The sequence below is a fragment of the Natrix helvetica genome, assembly GCF_964273705.1.
Source record: "Natrix helvetica genome assembly, chromosome: 2".
NCBI lineage: Eukaryota > Metazoa > Chordata > Lepidosauria > Squamata > Natricidae > Natrix > Natrix helvetica.
This window is the reverse complement of record NC_138552.1, coordinates 171,957,473-171,975,651: the sequence shown is the minus strand read 5'-3', so window position 1 is coordinate 171,975,651 and position 18,179 is coordinate 171,957,473. Positions and strand designations below refer to the sequence as shown.

The window sequence follows — 18,179 nt, the reverse complement described above, 5'->3', positions numbered from 1 at the left end:
CAATTCCTAAGAATGCTACCAGACCTAGTTTCATTAACCTCTGGAACAGGTTAATGGAACAGGACTCAATCTTGGTAACTTTTAAGACACATCCTTCTATTCCCCACTATCCTGTTACAGCTAGCTTTTTGGATGAGAAGCGAAACGTCTTCAAAAGAAAAAACAAGAAAGTCCAGTTGCCTCCTGGAAAAGACCTTTGGGACGATATTAAGACACATGGACTTCAATTCCCAGAATTCCCCAGCCAACATATTGCCAAGGTTAAGAAACCCTGCTCTAGAATGTCTCCATTGTCTATCCCACTGTACAACATTCTTTGTTCTTTAAATAATATTCCTAGGACTTATTATTAAATACTTATTAAATAATGCAAACTTTATTTAATTTGCAAAAATTACCTAACCACTATAAACTTCTTTTTGAAATTGGGTACATTACTTACAGCTTAAGGAGGTGTTTGCATTTACAGGTTTCTAGGGGCAGAATGATAATTTCTCATCACTTAGTTTTTAGTACAAACAATGGAAAAAAGAACCAGAAGATGGATGTGTCTACCCTATGAGTGATCTATGAGTCTGAAATGCCAAATGCTTTCTTTGCTAACGACGGTTATTATGCATACAGATTTCATTCCATTCTGTCAAAAAGCTTAATAATTTATCACCATTTCTTAATTTCGCAATGATAATCAACAGGGGAGGAAGTCTTAGACTGCTAGTTACAAACCAAATCAAATGAGGTAGTCTCTGAAGCGCTTTGACCTGACTTCTTCCCAAATTGCTGAAAAAGCCAGCCAGAATAAATCTAATCAATCAGTTTAATTTTCACACAGCAACAAAATATTATAATATATATTCTTATTAATAAACATAGTCTTCTGATATGTCTTGGAGAATGCCACATTTCTTATAAAAGGGATCAGATTAGGCCAAATCAAGTATGTCTGGGTTTTTTTTTTAATTACAAATTATTGAAATGATCACATCCAGCCTCTCAAGAAGCCATCTGTTTACATGAAAGAATTTGTCTTACTCTTTATTGATGCACCTGTAATGTATTTGTCAACCTACCCTAGAGGATCCTTCAGAGCTTCCAAGTGATTTTTGGAGAACCCCAGACAACCTGCATGAATACAATAACCAATGATGATATGTAGATAACCGCCCTGCCGCCCTGTTTAGGGTGACCCGCTCCCTTTTATCGCAGGGGGCGCGGGAGACACCCTTACAGGGTAGAGCAGAGGAGTTTGGGGAATATCTTCAGGACAAAATTGATCAGATCCGGAGCGGGTGGACCTCTGTCAGTGGACCAGACGAGCCGCCAACAGCGAGTCTTGAGAGACCATTCTGGGAGGAGTTTGACTCTGTTGCCCCCGAGGATTTGGACAGGTTGCGTGGACGGCTGCGACCCACCACATGTTTAACGGACCCGTACCCCTCCTGGCTGGTACTGGCAGCCTGGGAGGTGACACGAGGCTGGCTCCTGGGCCTGGTGAACGCCTCATTGGGTGAGGGATACTTACCAACCGCCTTGAAAGAGGCGGTGGTGAGACCCTTGCTCAAGAGACCTTCGCTCGACCCAATGGAGCTAGCTAATTATCGTCCAGTCTCCAACCTCCCCTTCTTGGCGAAGGTTGTTGAGAATGTGGTGGCGCAGCAATTTCCACGACACCTAGACGAATCCGACTATCTAGACCCACGCCAGTCCGGCTTCCGACCCGGGCACAGCACTGAGACAGCCTTGGTCGCGTTGGTTGATGATCTCTGGAGGGCCAGAGATAGGGGTTGTTCCTCTATCCTGGCCCTATTAGACCTCTCGGCGGCTTTTGATACCATCGACCATGGTATCCTATTGCGCCGGTTGGAGGGGATGGGAGTCGGAGGCACAGTTTTGCGGTGGTTCGGCTCCTACCTCTCCGACCGGAAGCAATGTGTGTTGACAGGGGGGCAGAGGTCGTCCCTGAGGCCACTCACTTGTGGGGTGCCACAGGGGTCGGTACTCTCGCCTCTCCTGTTCAACACATATGTGAAGCCGCTGGGTGAGATCATCCGTGGTTTTGGGGTTGAGTACCATCTTTACGCTGATGATACTCAGCTGTACATTTCAACCCCAAACCACCCCAACGAGGCTGTCGAAGTGATGTCCCGGTGTTTGGAATCCGTCGGGGTCTGGATGGGGGACAACAGACTCAAACTCAACCCCTCCAAGACCGAGTGGCTGTGGGTACCGGCACCTCGGTTCAGCCAGCTGACTCCATCGCTGGTCATAGGGGGCGAACAACTGTCCCCCGTGGAGCGGGCGCGCAATTTGGGCGTCCTCCTCGATGCCCGGCTGTCAATGGAGGACCATGTGGCAGCCGTGGCAAGGGGGGCGTTCCACCAGGTTCGCCTGGTGCGCCAATTGCGCCCCCTACTGGACCGGAGTGTCCTGCGCACGGTCACTCATGCGCTGGTGACGTCTCGCCTGGACTACTGCAATGCCCTCTACATGGGGCTTCCCTTGGGACGCATCCGGAGACTGCAGCTAGTTCAGAACGCAGCCGCGCGGGTTATTATGGGAAGTACACGTTACTCCCACGTAACACCTCTCCTGCGCGAGCTGCACTGGCTACCTGTGGCCTTTCGGGTGCGTTTCAAGGTATTGATCACCATCTTTAAAGCGCTCCATGGCATAGGACCTAGTTATCTGCAGGATCGCATCCTACCACACACGTCCCTGCGACCTATCCGCTCACACAGGGAGGGGCTCCTCCTGGTGCCGTCTGCTAGGCAATGCCAGCGGGCGACACCTAGGAGTAGATCCTTCTCTGTGATGGGCCCAACCCTCTGGAATGACCTCCCCCCAGACATTCGAACTACCACCGACCTCCGTTCCTTCCGGCAAAAGTTAAAGACTCACCTATTTCAATCAGCTGGCCTGGCACTTTCTTAGTTTTACCTCCCGGGGATTTATTTTATTTTAATTGGGTTTGGGGTTTTAATTGTGATGTTTTTAGGATTAGAATATATTTATTTCTTAGTACAGCCTATCTCCCCCTCCAAATGTATCTTAAATGTATTTTATTATTATGACTGGTTTTATTTGTATTGACTGTACACCGCCCCGAGTCCCTTTCTGGGAGAGGGGCAGTCTAAAAATCTAAGAAATAAATAAATAAAATAAATGTACACTCTAGTGTATTTAGGATCAATACATACATAACAAGTCTACTGTAAAAACTGTAACATACATTTGTCAATTAAGGCAAAAAAAGTAGACCACAGGTCTCTTGATTACAATTTATTAAGTTCAACCTGAGCCTTGATTTGCATGATAAAACAAGTTAGCAGTCATGTGCAAAATTGGGAAAGAATCAAAATAAATATTTTACAACAATCACGTGGCCATATTAAACTCCACTGCTGACAGAATTTTGGCTTGATGACTAGTCAGGTGAGTATCCAGAAAAGAATCTTGAATGGTTATTCCCAATAAAGAAAAAACAAAATAAGCCCAAGTTTAATGGCAACCATTCTGTAGATAGCAGTTGAATTTTCTTTTTTCCTTTCACCTTTAAAGGAACAGAAATAGAATATGTTATAGGTTTTGTTTAAATATCATTTTAAATAAACACTTTGAACTAACTTTTAACTTTTTGCAAAATAATTACCAAATTTTCTTATTTGGTTCTGAGATCAATTGCCCATATTTTTCGGAGTGTAAGACACATCAGGATTTTGAAGAAGCAAATTTTAAAAAAAGTTTTTGCACTCTGCAGACCTCCCAAAAACGGCCCGTTTTTTTGCAAAAATGGGCCCTTTTTTAAAAGGGCATGAATAACCTTTAGGAGATTTGTAGCGTGCACCTGGGGGCTGGAGAGGGGCAAAACTGAGGAAAAAAAACTGCCCATTTTTCGCTCATTTCTGCCCTCCCCAGCCCCCAGGAGCACCCTGGAAGCCTCCTAAAGGCTATACATGGCCATTTTGGTGGGTGGGGTTTCAGGAGGCAAAAAATGCTGTATTCAGTGAATAAGACGCACCCAGATTTTCAGCCTCTTTTTTGAGGGAAAAGGGTGTGTCTTATATTCCGAAAAATACGGTAACTATAATCAATAAGAAAACCAACAACTTTGCAGAAACTGTCAAATTTGTGTATATTCTACGTGCAGTTTAACTTTGTACCATACAGAGGCTGTGTTAACTTTGGTTGAGTGAGGGATTTACTGAAATGCATAATTTCATTGGGGATGCTTAAACTTGAACCTACAGCTATTCAGTAAATCTATATAAACTTACAGGACTGACTTGTATACGCTACATTTCATATTTACCATTGCCAAAATCCAAAAGCATGTTTATCTGTATACAATGCTTTGTAAGGCACATCTAGATGGACTCCTAGATCTGATGATGTTATCTAGCTGGGTAATGAAATGTCTGCGAGAAAACAGCCAAGCTCAAAGAGCGCCTTGGATGCCCCATTTTAACCTGAGCTATGAATATTCTCTTCTACTGCCTCTTTACTTTATAAGGATGTTTACACTAAGTGAAGATGCATTGTTTTCTGACACATTCTTCATAATATGGGAAGAAAATAAGAACATTATATCCTCAAGTTTACAGTTACAAAGGTTCTAGTATTTATGGGTTCAGCTTCCTTTAAAGTGACCAAGCAGATAACTGTAAGCTACATAACAATTTTTTTTAAAAAGCCTCCTATGTTCAAAAAACTAAACTATGACTTTCCGTGCCCCCCCCCCCCCATCCGAGATCAAGGCCTCAAAGAGCTCCAAAGAAAACAAAGTATATAAAGCAAGCTAGCAATGTTTACCTCAGGAGCAGGTAAGTATTACTCATATCAAAAATAAATCCTGCTACTACTATCAATCCAAATTTAGGTTTAATTATAAGGAGAAAAAGTAACCAGGCCTACTTTGGTAGATAATCTGCCTTAGCAAATATTTTATCCTTTGTTATAATATTAGAATTCTTAAGTTTCTACTACCGTCCCCTTGGCTGGGCCTGCTAAACATTACTTTGCAATATTTCCTTAAAGGTAAATTTGTTTTTTTTAATTTCTTTTTGTTGAAGAAATGAAAAAAATATTGAGAAAAATGCTGAATGCATTTTTTTTCATATCACAGATTATCTTGACACATATCACAAATGCCGGAATATAGTTCTAAAATATTTAACAATATTTTTTCTAGCAAGGCCCTTAATGACAATTACACAAAGCAAGTTGAAGCACATTGCAAATGGCTTTATGTTGAGACACAATTGCTTTCCTCATAACTGGCATGTCAGTGTGCATATGCATATAAACACATATATTAACTACAACAAACTTTTACTCATTCTAATAATTCTAATAATATTCAAACAACCCATACAAACAGTAAGGCATTCCTTGGCACCACAAATGGGGAATTCGCTGTGTTACTATTTATCACAAAAGTTTGTGCATATTTTGAAAACGTTATAAATTCATATTTGTACTGTAGCTTTTAATAGGTTCAGGGAAGGAGGTCACAAGGTCACAAAATATTTGTCTGCAAGAATAATTCTGAAAGAAACAGGCAGGCTGAATCCTCTCCATGACATTTACAGATGTTAAACCAGACATTTTAGTGAATAATAATTCTACTTTTCTCCTGTGCCTCATTGAACAGTTCAATTATTTCTCATTCTTCATGCTACTATTCAACATGTTGGCTATGGCCACCCTTTCCCTGCACTGTGAACTCAGGATAGTTAAGAAAACTATCTACAATATAACTGGGAATAACTGAAGATATATGATGTCTGAGGTCTCTTTTTATTTCATCGAAATGCTTCCTGCAATTATTTATTATTCTGGTGCTTCATAACAAGAGTACCACCATGGTTTTTTTGTGGGGGGGATATGTTTATTGAGTTCAAATAACTCTTCAGCCTAAAGCAGGGATGTTAAACTCAATTTCATTGAGGGCCGCATCAGGGTTGGGCTCCCGAGCTCTGTTTTTGGCTGCAATGGCCTCCTGCAACCTTTTGCCAGGAGCTCTGCTTTCGCTGGCAGAGGCACCGCGGGCCAGTCCTTCACTGTTTCCAGGATGGCCCCTTGGCCCACATCTTATCACCCCACAGGCCAGATCTAAGCACCCTGCGGGCTGGATCTGGCCCCCAGGCCTTGAGTTTGACACCCCTGGTCTAAAGGGTCTGTAGTGCATGATTCTGGTGACCCTTTCTTTATAATATTATGAAAATTGGAAGTAAAGGAGCGGTAATTGTTAAGAACGTAAGACAAATAATTAAGTTAAATTGAAGACTGAATAGAAAGGGGGGAAGGGAGAGACAGGGAGAAAGAATAGGATTGATCTTTCAGGAAGTTCTAAATTACATCAACCACTAGTCCCAAAGTTGGTTTTTCAAGGGGCAACTGAACTTTCTGGTTTTTCTTTGAAGACATTTCGCTTCTCATTCAAGAAGCTTTTTCAGTTCTAATTGGATGATGGAGAATGGAAGGATATATACTCCTTGCAGACAGCTGGCCATTTGCATTCTTTTAGGGAGTTGCTAAGATCACCTGGAGGTTTACCTCACTAAAAGAATGCAAATGACTCGCTAAAAGAATGCAAATGACCAGCTGTCTGCAAGGAGTATAAATCCTTCCATTCCCCACCATCCACTCAGAGCTGAAGAAGCTTCTTGGATGAAAAGCAAAACATCTTCAAAGAAAAACCAAAAAGTCCAGTTGTTTCTTGAAAAAGCACCTTTGGGACAACCATGATCTGGATGACTGAGAATCTCCATTGACCTTTACCCCAACCACACTGCTCACAAGCTTGAGCCCAAGTGGTTTCACCTTCTTCCTTAGAAAATAAGCTAGCTGATGAATTTGTCAACTCAGAAACCAAGGACACCCAGGTCATGTGGAGAAATATCAGAAAAAAACAGAAGCAAGCTACACCATTCTTAATTTTAATGTAAAACATATTGCCCTGCTACAAAAGAAAGCAAGAAAGAAAGCAAGGCAGAAAAAGCAGAAGAAAGCAAGGCTAAGGAATAGTTACTTCCAGGGAAAGGTACTTGAGAGGAACCAAAGCTTTGTTGGACCCATTAAATCAGAACTTGGATACTAAAAACTATCCAAGTTCTGATTTAATGGGTCCAACAAACTCACGTGGGAGATTCTCTGCTGAAACTATTTCTATGACAGCTTTATCTTGAAAATGCTGTATGAATGATAGATCCCCAGAATAAACCCAACCGTTATGACTAAGTCTACTGTGAAACGTGACTTATATACTCAAGACTGTTTTTTGGGAGCTTTGCCTGTGTTACTGCCTGACCTCTTGCAACCAATATGAAGAATTAGACCCTGATTTATGGTTTTATGAGAGAGAATAACTGTTGACTGATTTTCCTGATTTATGACCGCTCCTTGCTTTCTACTAGATTCCACTTAGGCTATGAAAGCCAATCTAGGAATAAAGATAGCTTTTCTTTCTAGAAAGGTTCTTATATATCAACTTCTATGCATTATTTTCAACAAGTAATTATATATTTTTATTAAAGACAGGTAGGCAACTTGTGGTAGTTCATATGTTGCTGTATTGACCAATTCCAGGAGAGTTTGTCATATGTTCAATGATGAACGATGCTAAGACCTCTATCAGAGATATCTGGAAAGCTGAAATTTACTTACTTTTCTTATAAATAAGGCACTTCCAGTTTTATTTCTTCCTATAATTGGTGTTAAACAACAGGTAAAACTGTGTATACTGCATTTCTAATGTGAGTTTAATAACACAAATAGCTCAGATCAAGGTTTAGGTCCCTGCATTTTTCCCTATCGAAACTAAGGGTGAAAATGAAAAGTAAAATAACACCCCAAATCCTTCCATATCCAAAACACCGCCTGAAATGGTGCTCTGTATCTTTCAGTCCTATTTCAACTCTTAAAATTCCCCTCCAAAACTCCAATGCACTCCAATCATTATCATCATCTTTTTGGTGACATGGTTACAGACTTTCCAGACCTTTGGAGGAACAAGTTGCAGCCATCAATCTCAGGGAAATTGCTTGATCTTGTCCTAAGTGTTGATTGTAAACCTATGAATTGTGCTTACAATTTACTCTCTAAATCCGGGGTGTCAAACTCATGTCGTCACAGAGGCATCACATGACATATTGGGACTTTTTCCCCTTTCACTAAAACAGGCGCGGGCCAGGAGTTTGGCAGCCCTACTCTAAATTAAGGATCAAAATCTTAACACATTTCCTATACGTAGTTCAGCCACCATTTTAGACTTAAATTGCTTTGGGAAATTTTTCTCACCTGGACATCAATAATTAATCATTTTCCGAACTGCATCATAGCATTTCCATTTGTCTGGGATATAGAATGGTTCAAAGATGTGAGGAAATGGGGTGTCATAACCACATACTCTTGTAATAGGAGCTTCTAGATTCAAGAAACATTCTTCCTGTTAAAATAAAACAGTTAAGAAAATGAGTGAAGTCTATAAGATCATTCTTCACATTTTAATGCTTACTAAAATATACCACATTGGGATTCCTGAAATTCAAGTTATAACCCAAGGAGAAAATTAAATCTTCATGGAAAATCCATTGAAGTTATCTAGAACATGCATATGCAAAGTAAGATATATATAGAGAGAAATGGGACCACAAGATATTAAAAACAAACAGAATGGCAGTGGCTGATGTCTTTTCTAAGGACATATGAAAAAGATTCGGCTAAACACAAAATGCTGAACAGCAGTGAATATTTTTTTCCTAGAAATACAATTTCACATTCTTCATTTGATCTGCACCTTATTGATCTAAATACAAATTTTATTTGGAAAACTGAAATAAATAACCTGTCATGAAACAAATTTTAGGAATAGTTTACATTGCTTACATGATATATCTACAATAAATCAAATAATATATGAGAAGTCAATGTGAAATCTGCAGAGATTATAGAGAACAGAATTTCAGGTAGTGGAAGCAACGGAGTGAAAGTGCAGTTGTACAAGTAATTTTCAATTATAGGATGCTCAATTTCATCTAAACACATGCACTAAAGCTTAAAACTGATTATTCTACTAATTTGCTAATTCAAAATGAGTTTGAACAGATGATGTTAAATCTTCTAATTGTGAATATGTCTCATTTTTCTACTACCTGAGTTAAACAATTGCCTTGATTAAAATTCACATGTGGAATGTCCAGGATCTCATCTCAAATTGCCCTGTGCGTTGCTGTCTCTGACAGCTAAACTAGTTTATAGAGGTCATCATTAAGATGTCCTAATGTCTCTGAATAAATGAAGCGATATAAATCAAACATATTCATAAAAGTCTTTGTTTTCTTTTGTTTTTACCTCCAATAAACAGAAAACAAACAAGTGCTTACAATCTAAATCTTATTATTTAAACCTAACTCTTTTTTGAGCATCGTAAATCTACTATCAAATTCAACAATCCATTTTTTTCCTGGTTCATATAAGAAATAAATTTAATTTCAATACTTTCATAATGCTGTATGTCATTTTATTAGTTCAGATCCATATGAATTTCTGCAGAATCTTAACATAACAAACCTGTAGACTTATATTCATTTATGGTTAGGTACCTTACAATTTATTCTAATGTGCTTATTATCAAACAACTGTAAGTATATAGAAGAAGTGCAGAAAAAAACAGGTTATACTCCCAGAAAACACCAATATTTTAATTATACTACTACCTATTTTCTCTCTGTGAATGTACAGGTGAAACTTGAAAAATTAGAATATCGTGCAAAAGTTCATTTATTTCAGTAATGCAACTTAAAAGGTGAAACTAATATATGAGATAGACTCATTACATGCAAAGCAAGACAGTTCAAGCCGTGATTTGTCATAATTGTAATAACAATTTGTCATACAGATCATGAAAACCCCAAATCCACACTCTCAGAAAATTAGAATATTACAAGCAATCAATAAAACAAGGATTGTACATAGAACAATATCGGACCTCTGAAAAGTATAAGCATGCATATGTATGCAGTGCTTGGTTTGGGCCCCTTTTGCAGCAATTACTGCCTCAATGCGGCGTGGCATGGAAGCTATCAGCCTATGGCACTGCTGAGGTGTTATGGAAGACCAGGATGCTTCAATAGCGGCCTTCTGCATTATTCGGTCTCATGTCTCATCTTTCTCTAGACAATGCCCCATAGATTCAATATGGGGTTCAGGTCAGGTGAGTTTGCTGGCCAATCAAGCACAGTAATCCCAAGGTCATTGAACCAGGTTTTGGTGCTTTTGGCAGAGTGGGCAGGTGCCAAATCCTGCTAGAAAATGAAGTCAGCATCCCCATAAAGCTCGTCTGCGGAAGGAAGCATGAAGTGCTCCAAAATCTCCTGGTACATGGCTGAGTTGACCGTGAATTTAATGAAGCACAGTGGACCAACATCAGCAGATGACATGGCTCCCCAAATCAACACAGTCTGTGGAAACTTCACTGGACTTCAAGCATCTTGCATTGTGTGCCTCTCCATTCTTCCTCCATACTCTGTGTCCTTGGTTTCCAAATGAGATGCAAAAGTTGCTCTCATCAGAAAAGAGGACTTTGGACCACTGAGCAACAGACCAGGTCTGTTTTTCTTTAGCCCAGGTAAGACGCTTCTGACGTTTGTTGTTCAGGAGCGGCTTGACAAGAGGAATACGACATTTGAAGCCCATGTCTAGGATCCATCTGTGTGTGGTGGCTCTTGATGCACTGACTCCAGCCTCAGTCCACTCCTTATGAAAGTCCCCAACACTTTTGAATGGCCTTTTCCTGACAATCCTCTCCAGGCTGCGGTCATCCCTGCTGCTTGTGCACCTTTTTCTTCCACTCTTTCCCCTTCCACATAACTTTCTATTTTGATGTGCTTTGATACAGCACTTTGGGAACATCCAACTTCTTTTTCCATTACCTTTTGAGACTTACCCTCCTTAAGGAGGGTGTCAATGATGGTTTTCTGCACAACTGTCAGGTCAGCAGTCTTTCCCATGATTGTGATTCCTACTGAACCAGAATGGGAGACCATTTAAAGACTCAGGAACCCTTTGCAGGTGTTATGGCTTAATTAGCTGACTAGAGTGGGACACTTTGAGCCTAGAATATTGCACCTTTTCACAATATTCTAATTTTCTGAGATTGTGGATTTGGGGTTTTCATGATCTGTAAGACATAATCATCACAATTTTGACAAATCATGGCTTGAACTATCTTGCTTTACATGTAATGAGTCTTATCTCATATATTAGTTTCACCTTTTAAGTTGCATTACTGAAATAAATGAACTTTTGCATAATATTCTAATTTTTTGCGTTTCACCTGTATTAGAGGTGGGCAAACCGCTCCAGGGCTGAAATGTTCCAGTCCCAAACATTTGTTTGATCTTGGACACCTGTTCTAAGGTAAAATACCTAGAGAAGTTCTGGAAGACTACCAGAAGCTCTTTCAACTTTGAAACGAGGCATTCCTTCTGAAAGTTTTCAAGTCAGATTGCTTTTTAAGGTTGGGTCAGGTGCTGTGGAACAATACCAATAAGGGCAGAAGATACATTGGCAAAATATGCTGTGGGGTCAAGATGTTTTAACTATGCGATAGAGATGTTTAACTCCTTTGTCGGTCTCTGTCTCTGTGAATGCAAATAAATATGTCTAATGTCTACATTGTAGGACAGCATTTCATTTCGGAGATCAGAGAAATGTAGAATAACAAGAAGACTAAGACCCACACATTTTGACTTGTTAATCATTTAAATCTCATGTCAAATCTTTATCCACACATGCTTTTGATGTGTGAGCTGGTTTGCCAGATGGATACTGTATGTTTATTTATGATGCAAGACTAATCATTAAAGTAGCATTCCAAAATGTTGTGAATAAAGGAATCAAAGTTTGTTTTAACTATTCATTTTTCTGTTTGGAAGGGAAATGTATTTATAACTTTTATATTAGCTGCTCATCTTCTAACCCATTCTGGGCAGTTCCCAATCAAGAGTTAAAACAACATATATAATCATATTAAAATTATAAAACATTAAAACATTAAAAACAACAAAAATGTTTTATTTACTGATTAACTTTTGGTTTTAAATCCTGCCTTTCTTTCAGGAGCTTAATGCAACAGAGGGTTCCTGCCTCTCATTTTATCTCTCAAACGCCATCCTTGGAAAGTAGCTTGGGCTCCAAGAGAGCCTCTGGGGCAAAGCTACTCAGGAAACATCTTAGCTCATAGATTTGAGCTGGGTCTCTGTATATGAACTACGGTGCAATTTTTCAATTTCCTTTTTAGTTTTATTTAACCTTTTCTTAATTACTTATCCACTATTCATGAGAAAATAGTGAGGTATAATTTTAAAATAATATATCACATTAGTAATATTACATTACATGTACAATGCTAAATTATATTTCAATAGTGAAGCAGAAAAATAGTGTATACTGCTCCTCTTCTTATATAGCACTGATAAATCTTGTGCTGTTTCCTATATAAAACTATACATGTGTAGCAAATACGGAACTGGCATAAATTCAAAGCCAGTCCTACCCAGTTATATATCTTTGAAATTAAAGTTTGTTTAAAAGTTATGGCAAACTTCTAACTAAACAATTATTATATAAGTGTCCCTATGGGATTACATATCTTTGAAATTGAAGCTCATTAAAAGGTTATGGCAAACTTCTAAATAAAAATTATGTAATTGTCTCAATGTAATCATGTTAAGAATGTGTTAACATTCAGCTACTGTATTTAATGTTTCTCAGACAAACGGTAGATCTATTAAATAGTCACCTCATAATTAATTCAGACTTTGTTTTCTTTGAGAAACTGCAAGCATAGAGGATTCAAAATAATCAGCAAGAACAAAGTTATCTGATCATACAGTACTACATACAGAATACTCAACCTTGGAAGGATCACCTATGCAGGATCAGCAGAAACGAATCTGCAAATTAGTTTGACATTATAGGAAGAACACTTGATTCAAATAAGGCAAACCTTGTATTTTGTTTTATACCTACTGAAAAATGAATTTCTTTAAAATCAAAACGTTTTAGACTTACCATTAACATATCTATTTCAAAAACAGATTTAAGACTTTCATAGTTATTTTTTACCAATCAATACAAGTATAATGTTATATGCTATTTATTAATTTCTTTTTAAATTGCTTTCTGAATACAGTCAACATATATAAAACACTACTTTTGGCTCTGGAATTGTAATCTAAGAAACTCAGCATAAAATCCCAGTCCTGCCGACAAATAGATGATTGGAAATAAAAATATTACTCAAAATTTTAAACACAGAAATAAGTAAAAGCATAAAAAAACCTAAATTGTCTGCCTGACAGATCGCAGTGCATACATGTATATAAGAACTTTCAGACAGCTGTTTTCAAAACTATTTAGTATTTTGGCAGTGATTTCTCCAGCATTTGTTCTGCTAGTACCAATCGTGTTTTAAATCTTGAATAATACCAAAGATGGCATCTAATTTACAATGATCCAGCTAGGAGAACCACAACAATTTTCTGATTCCAATCAAGCTTCTTCAAAAATGTCAACCTTAGACATGAGACCACTCCTCAAAGTCAGACCCCCACGTAGAACACAGAAGGCTAAATTAAATAATATTGTAAATATGATCCCTTTGTGTTATGGGGTTTCAAATAACTCTCCCTCAGTCTGATTCACAACACAGATGCTGTGAAGAAAGCAGGAAGAACAGAGGTAGGTTGCTCCCGGTTTGGCCCGGATAGGGTGAACAGGTAGTAGCGGTGGTGGGAGGCTCCGGCCACCCACCCAGACACTTCTGCACATGTGCAGAAGTGTCAAGCGCACCCGAACCAGTGGTAAAAAAATTGACAACCCACTACTGAGGAGGAAAGAGTATTAGACATATTCACCACTTTTTGAGTTATTTATAAATTTAATAAAGTTGGGATAAAATAAAACAAACTGAATTAAATTAAATACTCCTCCAACCATTTCAGAGCATAGGACTGGTTCCAAATTCCCATTCATGAATTAAAAGATTTCTTTTGGAAGAGTTTTTCACAAAACACAAGGGAACGGACAGATCAGTCTAAATTGTCTCTGCAAATTTCATCAGTTTGTTTTCTTATAAATAGAAATCAACTTATGTGATGCCTGTGTCCAACACTTATAAGGAGGAGTATGCCAAAGCTTCTCATGCCATTGCACAATTTGGGTAGAGAGTATGGAACATAAAACAATTAGGGCTTAAAGGTCGGAGTGAATTTACATGGGATGAGGTCACAAAGAGTCAAGTATAATCCCAACAAAATCCTATGTTAATGGATATGCCATTTCTGCTTATCTGCTTTTTTCATAGAACATCATTGTAACCATTGCAGGACAAATTAGCCAGCAGAAAACCAGTAATATATTTTACAAACTAAACACAGATTTACAGTGAAATGTCAACAGAAGAGCAGTTTACAGGCACACTGCAACAGGCTTGTCAATTTAAACTGCAGACAGTGGCATAAATATTTCACTTTTCCCCCCCAAATGCATTTTAAATCCGAGTACATTTAAAAGAAAGATTATTTTTTATATATATATAATATGCACACAGCATTCTAACATGCACATTTTAAAAATGAAACGTGATACTAGCCTCTTTTTAATAATACACCATTCAGTGCTAGCCACCCAAGGGGCCTTCCAGGAATGAAATGCAGAAACTTGGGCTTGTAGATAGCTCCTTTGTGTGACAATACCGAACAGGAAAAGTTTGGTTGCATGTGGATGAGCAGCCAAGCTTTACATATTTAGGATTCATACATTTTAGCTTTCCAATAAAAGCATGGAGCTTTCAAATTATTTTCTTTTTTTCAAGTTCATCATCTGAGTTGTCCTTGGAGTATCATATACGCAAGCTGTTTCTTGTATTCTATTTGGACCACACTGACACTGTATTTTAGCTTTCCCGATCTAATAAATTATAACTCTTCCCACTTGAATTAAGGTGAACAATTAAAATGAAATGTAAACTTTAAAATGGTTTACTTTTGCTGTTCAAGTACATTTTTATTGCTTTCAATAATTTTTTTAATTCCTCATGGCATAATGACATGCATTCAGATTTTTTGTTTTGCTTAATTTTTTTCTTTAGCTTAACCTACATTTATTTTTCTAGAAGAGATATTTTTAAATATGTGGAATTTTATATATTCATTGTCTGAGTTCATTTGTAAAACTGTCACAATTTCTTAAGATGAGAAAAATACAGATGATGTAAGGTTAAATAAGTTTTAATAAAGGAGAATTAAATATGTATTTGTGTTTAAAGAGCCTAAGGAGACAAATTCCTAATCTTTATTTTCTCCATAGGTGAATATTCCATTTCATGTTGATAGATATAGATGCATAATTATAGAATAACAATTTTAACTGATAATGTATATTGAATCTTTGGTAAAACGGTGAAAAATTTCCACTCAAATGTATGCATTTTAAAATGTAGAATTACATTTTGTGGTGCCAGTTTCCAGAAGCAGACAAGAAATGCTTAAAGAAAAAGTGATAATGCCTTTAGGAATTATTTATATCTACAGCGTTCGTTACAAAGCACTTGATTTAATACCCTTAATTCTTAGCACATGTTATTTAAATTCGAAGACTGTTTAAATTTTAATAAATATTTGATATTGCCTTATTATTATAGTTTGAAACTGTGATAATCGTTAACTGCACATGGGGAAAAAATTATCCTTCTTACATTTCAAACGTAGCGTAAATCTATCCTTAACGGTGAGATTTTTTTTTTTAAATGCAATGGGGGAATAAGAAAGGAAAAAGAAAAACATCTGTGCTTATACAGTTAGCCCTGAATTACAAAGTACCCTTCCAGGAATAAGGATTCCCTTTTTATTAACATGTGGTGAAAATCCTACACTAAAATGTGTTTCCTACTACAGATTCAGACAAACCAAATAGGATAACAGGAATACTGTCAATACAAAATAATTTCTGAAATACTCGGGGCACATCGTTTCAGGTTTGATATATGTAATTCACAATCAAATATACTGGAAATATCCCGTTAGAACTTAAAAACATGACAAACTCAAATTGTAGCAGATAATGCAAAAATATGTGTTCTTAATTGCTTTCATGAAGACAAAATATCTGATTGTTGCAGATACTTTAGAAGCTAGGTTAGTGGTAGTTTGTATTGGGTAAGAACAAATACAAAAATAACACATGATTTGTTCAGCTAGCAATGATCAATAATACTGTTCCATTTGCATGTACAAAATTATCAAACACTGTTTTAGATGGTTTAGTTATGGTAATTAGTGAAACAGCACTGATAATGCAATGACCTTCAAAGTGATCTATAAATTCTAAAGCCTTACTTTACTATCAACTAAAGGCCAGGGACATTACATATGCTAAAAGTATAAAATAAAGGAGAAAAAACACTGAAAAATCTCTTTAGAACATATTGAAGTATTAGCCTACCTATGAACTTAAAACCATATTTATTTAGACTTAATTTATATTGTCATTAATTAGTTTTCTTCACTTAGCTTCTTCCCCACTTCACTTCTTTGGTATTACTAATAAGTTGCCTATACTATAAGCAATCAGTAATATCAGTAAGCTACATTGGCAAAAATGATCTTTAATAAGAAAACTTACCCTTTTCACATGTGCTTTCTTAAAATGTATAGAACTGGTCAGTTTTAAGAACTTCAGTTTTAAGAAGAGATTTTCAAACTGTTTACAAATACCAACTATGAAAAACGTTTAAAAATCCTAAGTACAAATTTGAATCAATATGAAAAAAGTTTATTTACCATAAAACTAATGCAAGCAAACAGCATAGCCAATGGCAGTATAAGATGATTTAATATTAACTAAACAGAAACTCATAACAAAGGAAAAGTCTAGACTGTATTTTAAAAAAATGTGTTTAAAGAATACAACATGCTTTAATGCAAAAGCAAATTTAATTTTAGCTATTAATGTTTTTAGAGTCAAAATGTACACTCTCTCTTGAACTAAAATGAATCCTTAAGTGTTGAATTTAAATTACCTGGCAAAGTCATTGGTTCCAAAATGTGTGTGCTTGCATGTGTGTAATATTTAGAGCCTGGCTTCATAAAGATGCTTTGCACATATGTCCTAATGTATCACATAAACTATTATGTTGGGAGAGAAGAAGGATTTCATTTCTGCTTCTACAAAGTACTCTGTGACAAAGATAGAATTTGCATCTACTGTTTGTTAGGATGGGACCATTTCAATACATTTGAAATTCTTACTAAATGTGCAGTTAAGGTTATAGGCAGAGCAATTATTAAACAAAGGTACTACTTCCATATAAATAGATATGCATATTATTATTGATTATTATTACCAGCATATTTGCTATACTACATATATATGCATCATTACTAAGGATATTGATACACATTGTTATATTTCTAGTAATATAGAACATACACTAACAGCTTCAAATTATTATTTCAGTTATTTGTAACATTGCAGGAACCTAAATAATTCAGCAAGTTGGTGAAAACAAGTTATAGCAATTTAAATTTACATATTTCCACAAAGTTTAGACTACTATTCTATAACAACTGAGAAGCTATATCCAAATACATGAGTTCCTGTGGTGTATCATAGTCATTCTCCTTCAGTCCCCATTAGCAAAATGTAGTATTAAATTAGCTTTCAATAAGTACAGGTAAAATGGAACATTAACTTTTAGATTTTTATTTTTGCTTAAATAATGCAACTTACATTTTAATAAAGTTAAAAGAGGAGTTATCTTAAAATACAGCAGACAAAAATACAAAATAGTATATTTAATATACTGAAATACTAATTATAGAGTTTTAAAAATCAAATCCAATAAAATGCATATGTTCATAAAAATAATCTTGGAAGCTGTTGCTATTTCTATCGTGCTTCTATACTTTGGGGAAAGTGTAATTTTATCTTTGAATGAAAAACATTGCACATACTTTTTAATGTGTGAAATAATTCAATTCCCAGGATGTTCTAAAATATTGTATGTTTTATAAATTATTTCCTGTCAATATTTCTGCCTGATTGCAGACTTAAGCAGTTCAAAGATGGTTGGATTTTTGCAAGATTTATGCAAAACTTTTCTAGCTATGAACAGT

At 36.8% G+C, this 18,179-nt stretch overlaps 1 protein-coding gene across 2 annotated transcripts in view; it reads right to left on the bottom strand.

The window, feature by feature from the left end:
• Positions 1-3,264: 3,264 nt before the first annotated feature.
• The window catches only part of BCKDHB (branched chain keto acid dehydrogenase E1 subunit beta), a 48,448-nt gene continuing 33,533 nt past the window's right edge, over positions 3,265-18,179 (bottom strand). The window contains exons 10-11 of one of the 2 annotated variants that reach the window (XM_081944400.1): positions 8,299-8,446; positions 3,265-3,550 (exon numbers count right to left, since the gene is read on the bottom strand). In XM_081944400.1, the coding sequence (XP_081800526.1) occupies positions 8,306-8,446 (141 nt within the window). In that variant the 3' untranslated portion in view covers positions 3,265-3,550; positions 8,299-8,305. Of the gene's footprint in view, positions 3,551-8,297; positions 8,447-18,179 lie in introns of those variants that run through there. The other variant, XM_081944401.1, reaches the window with a different exon arrangement.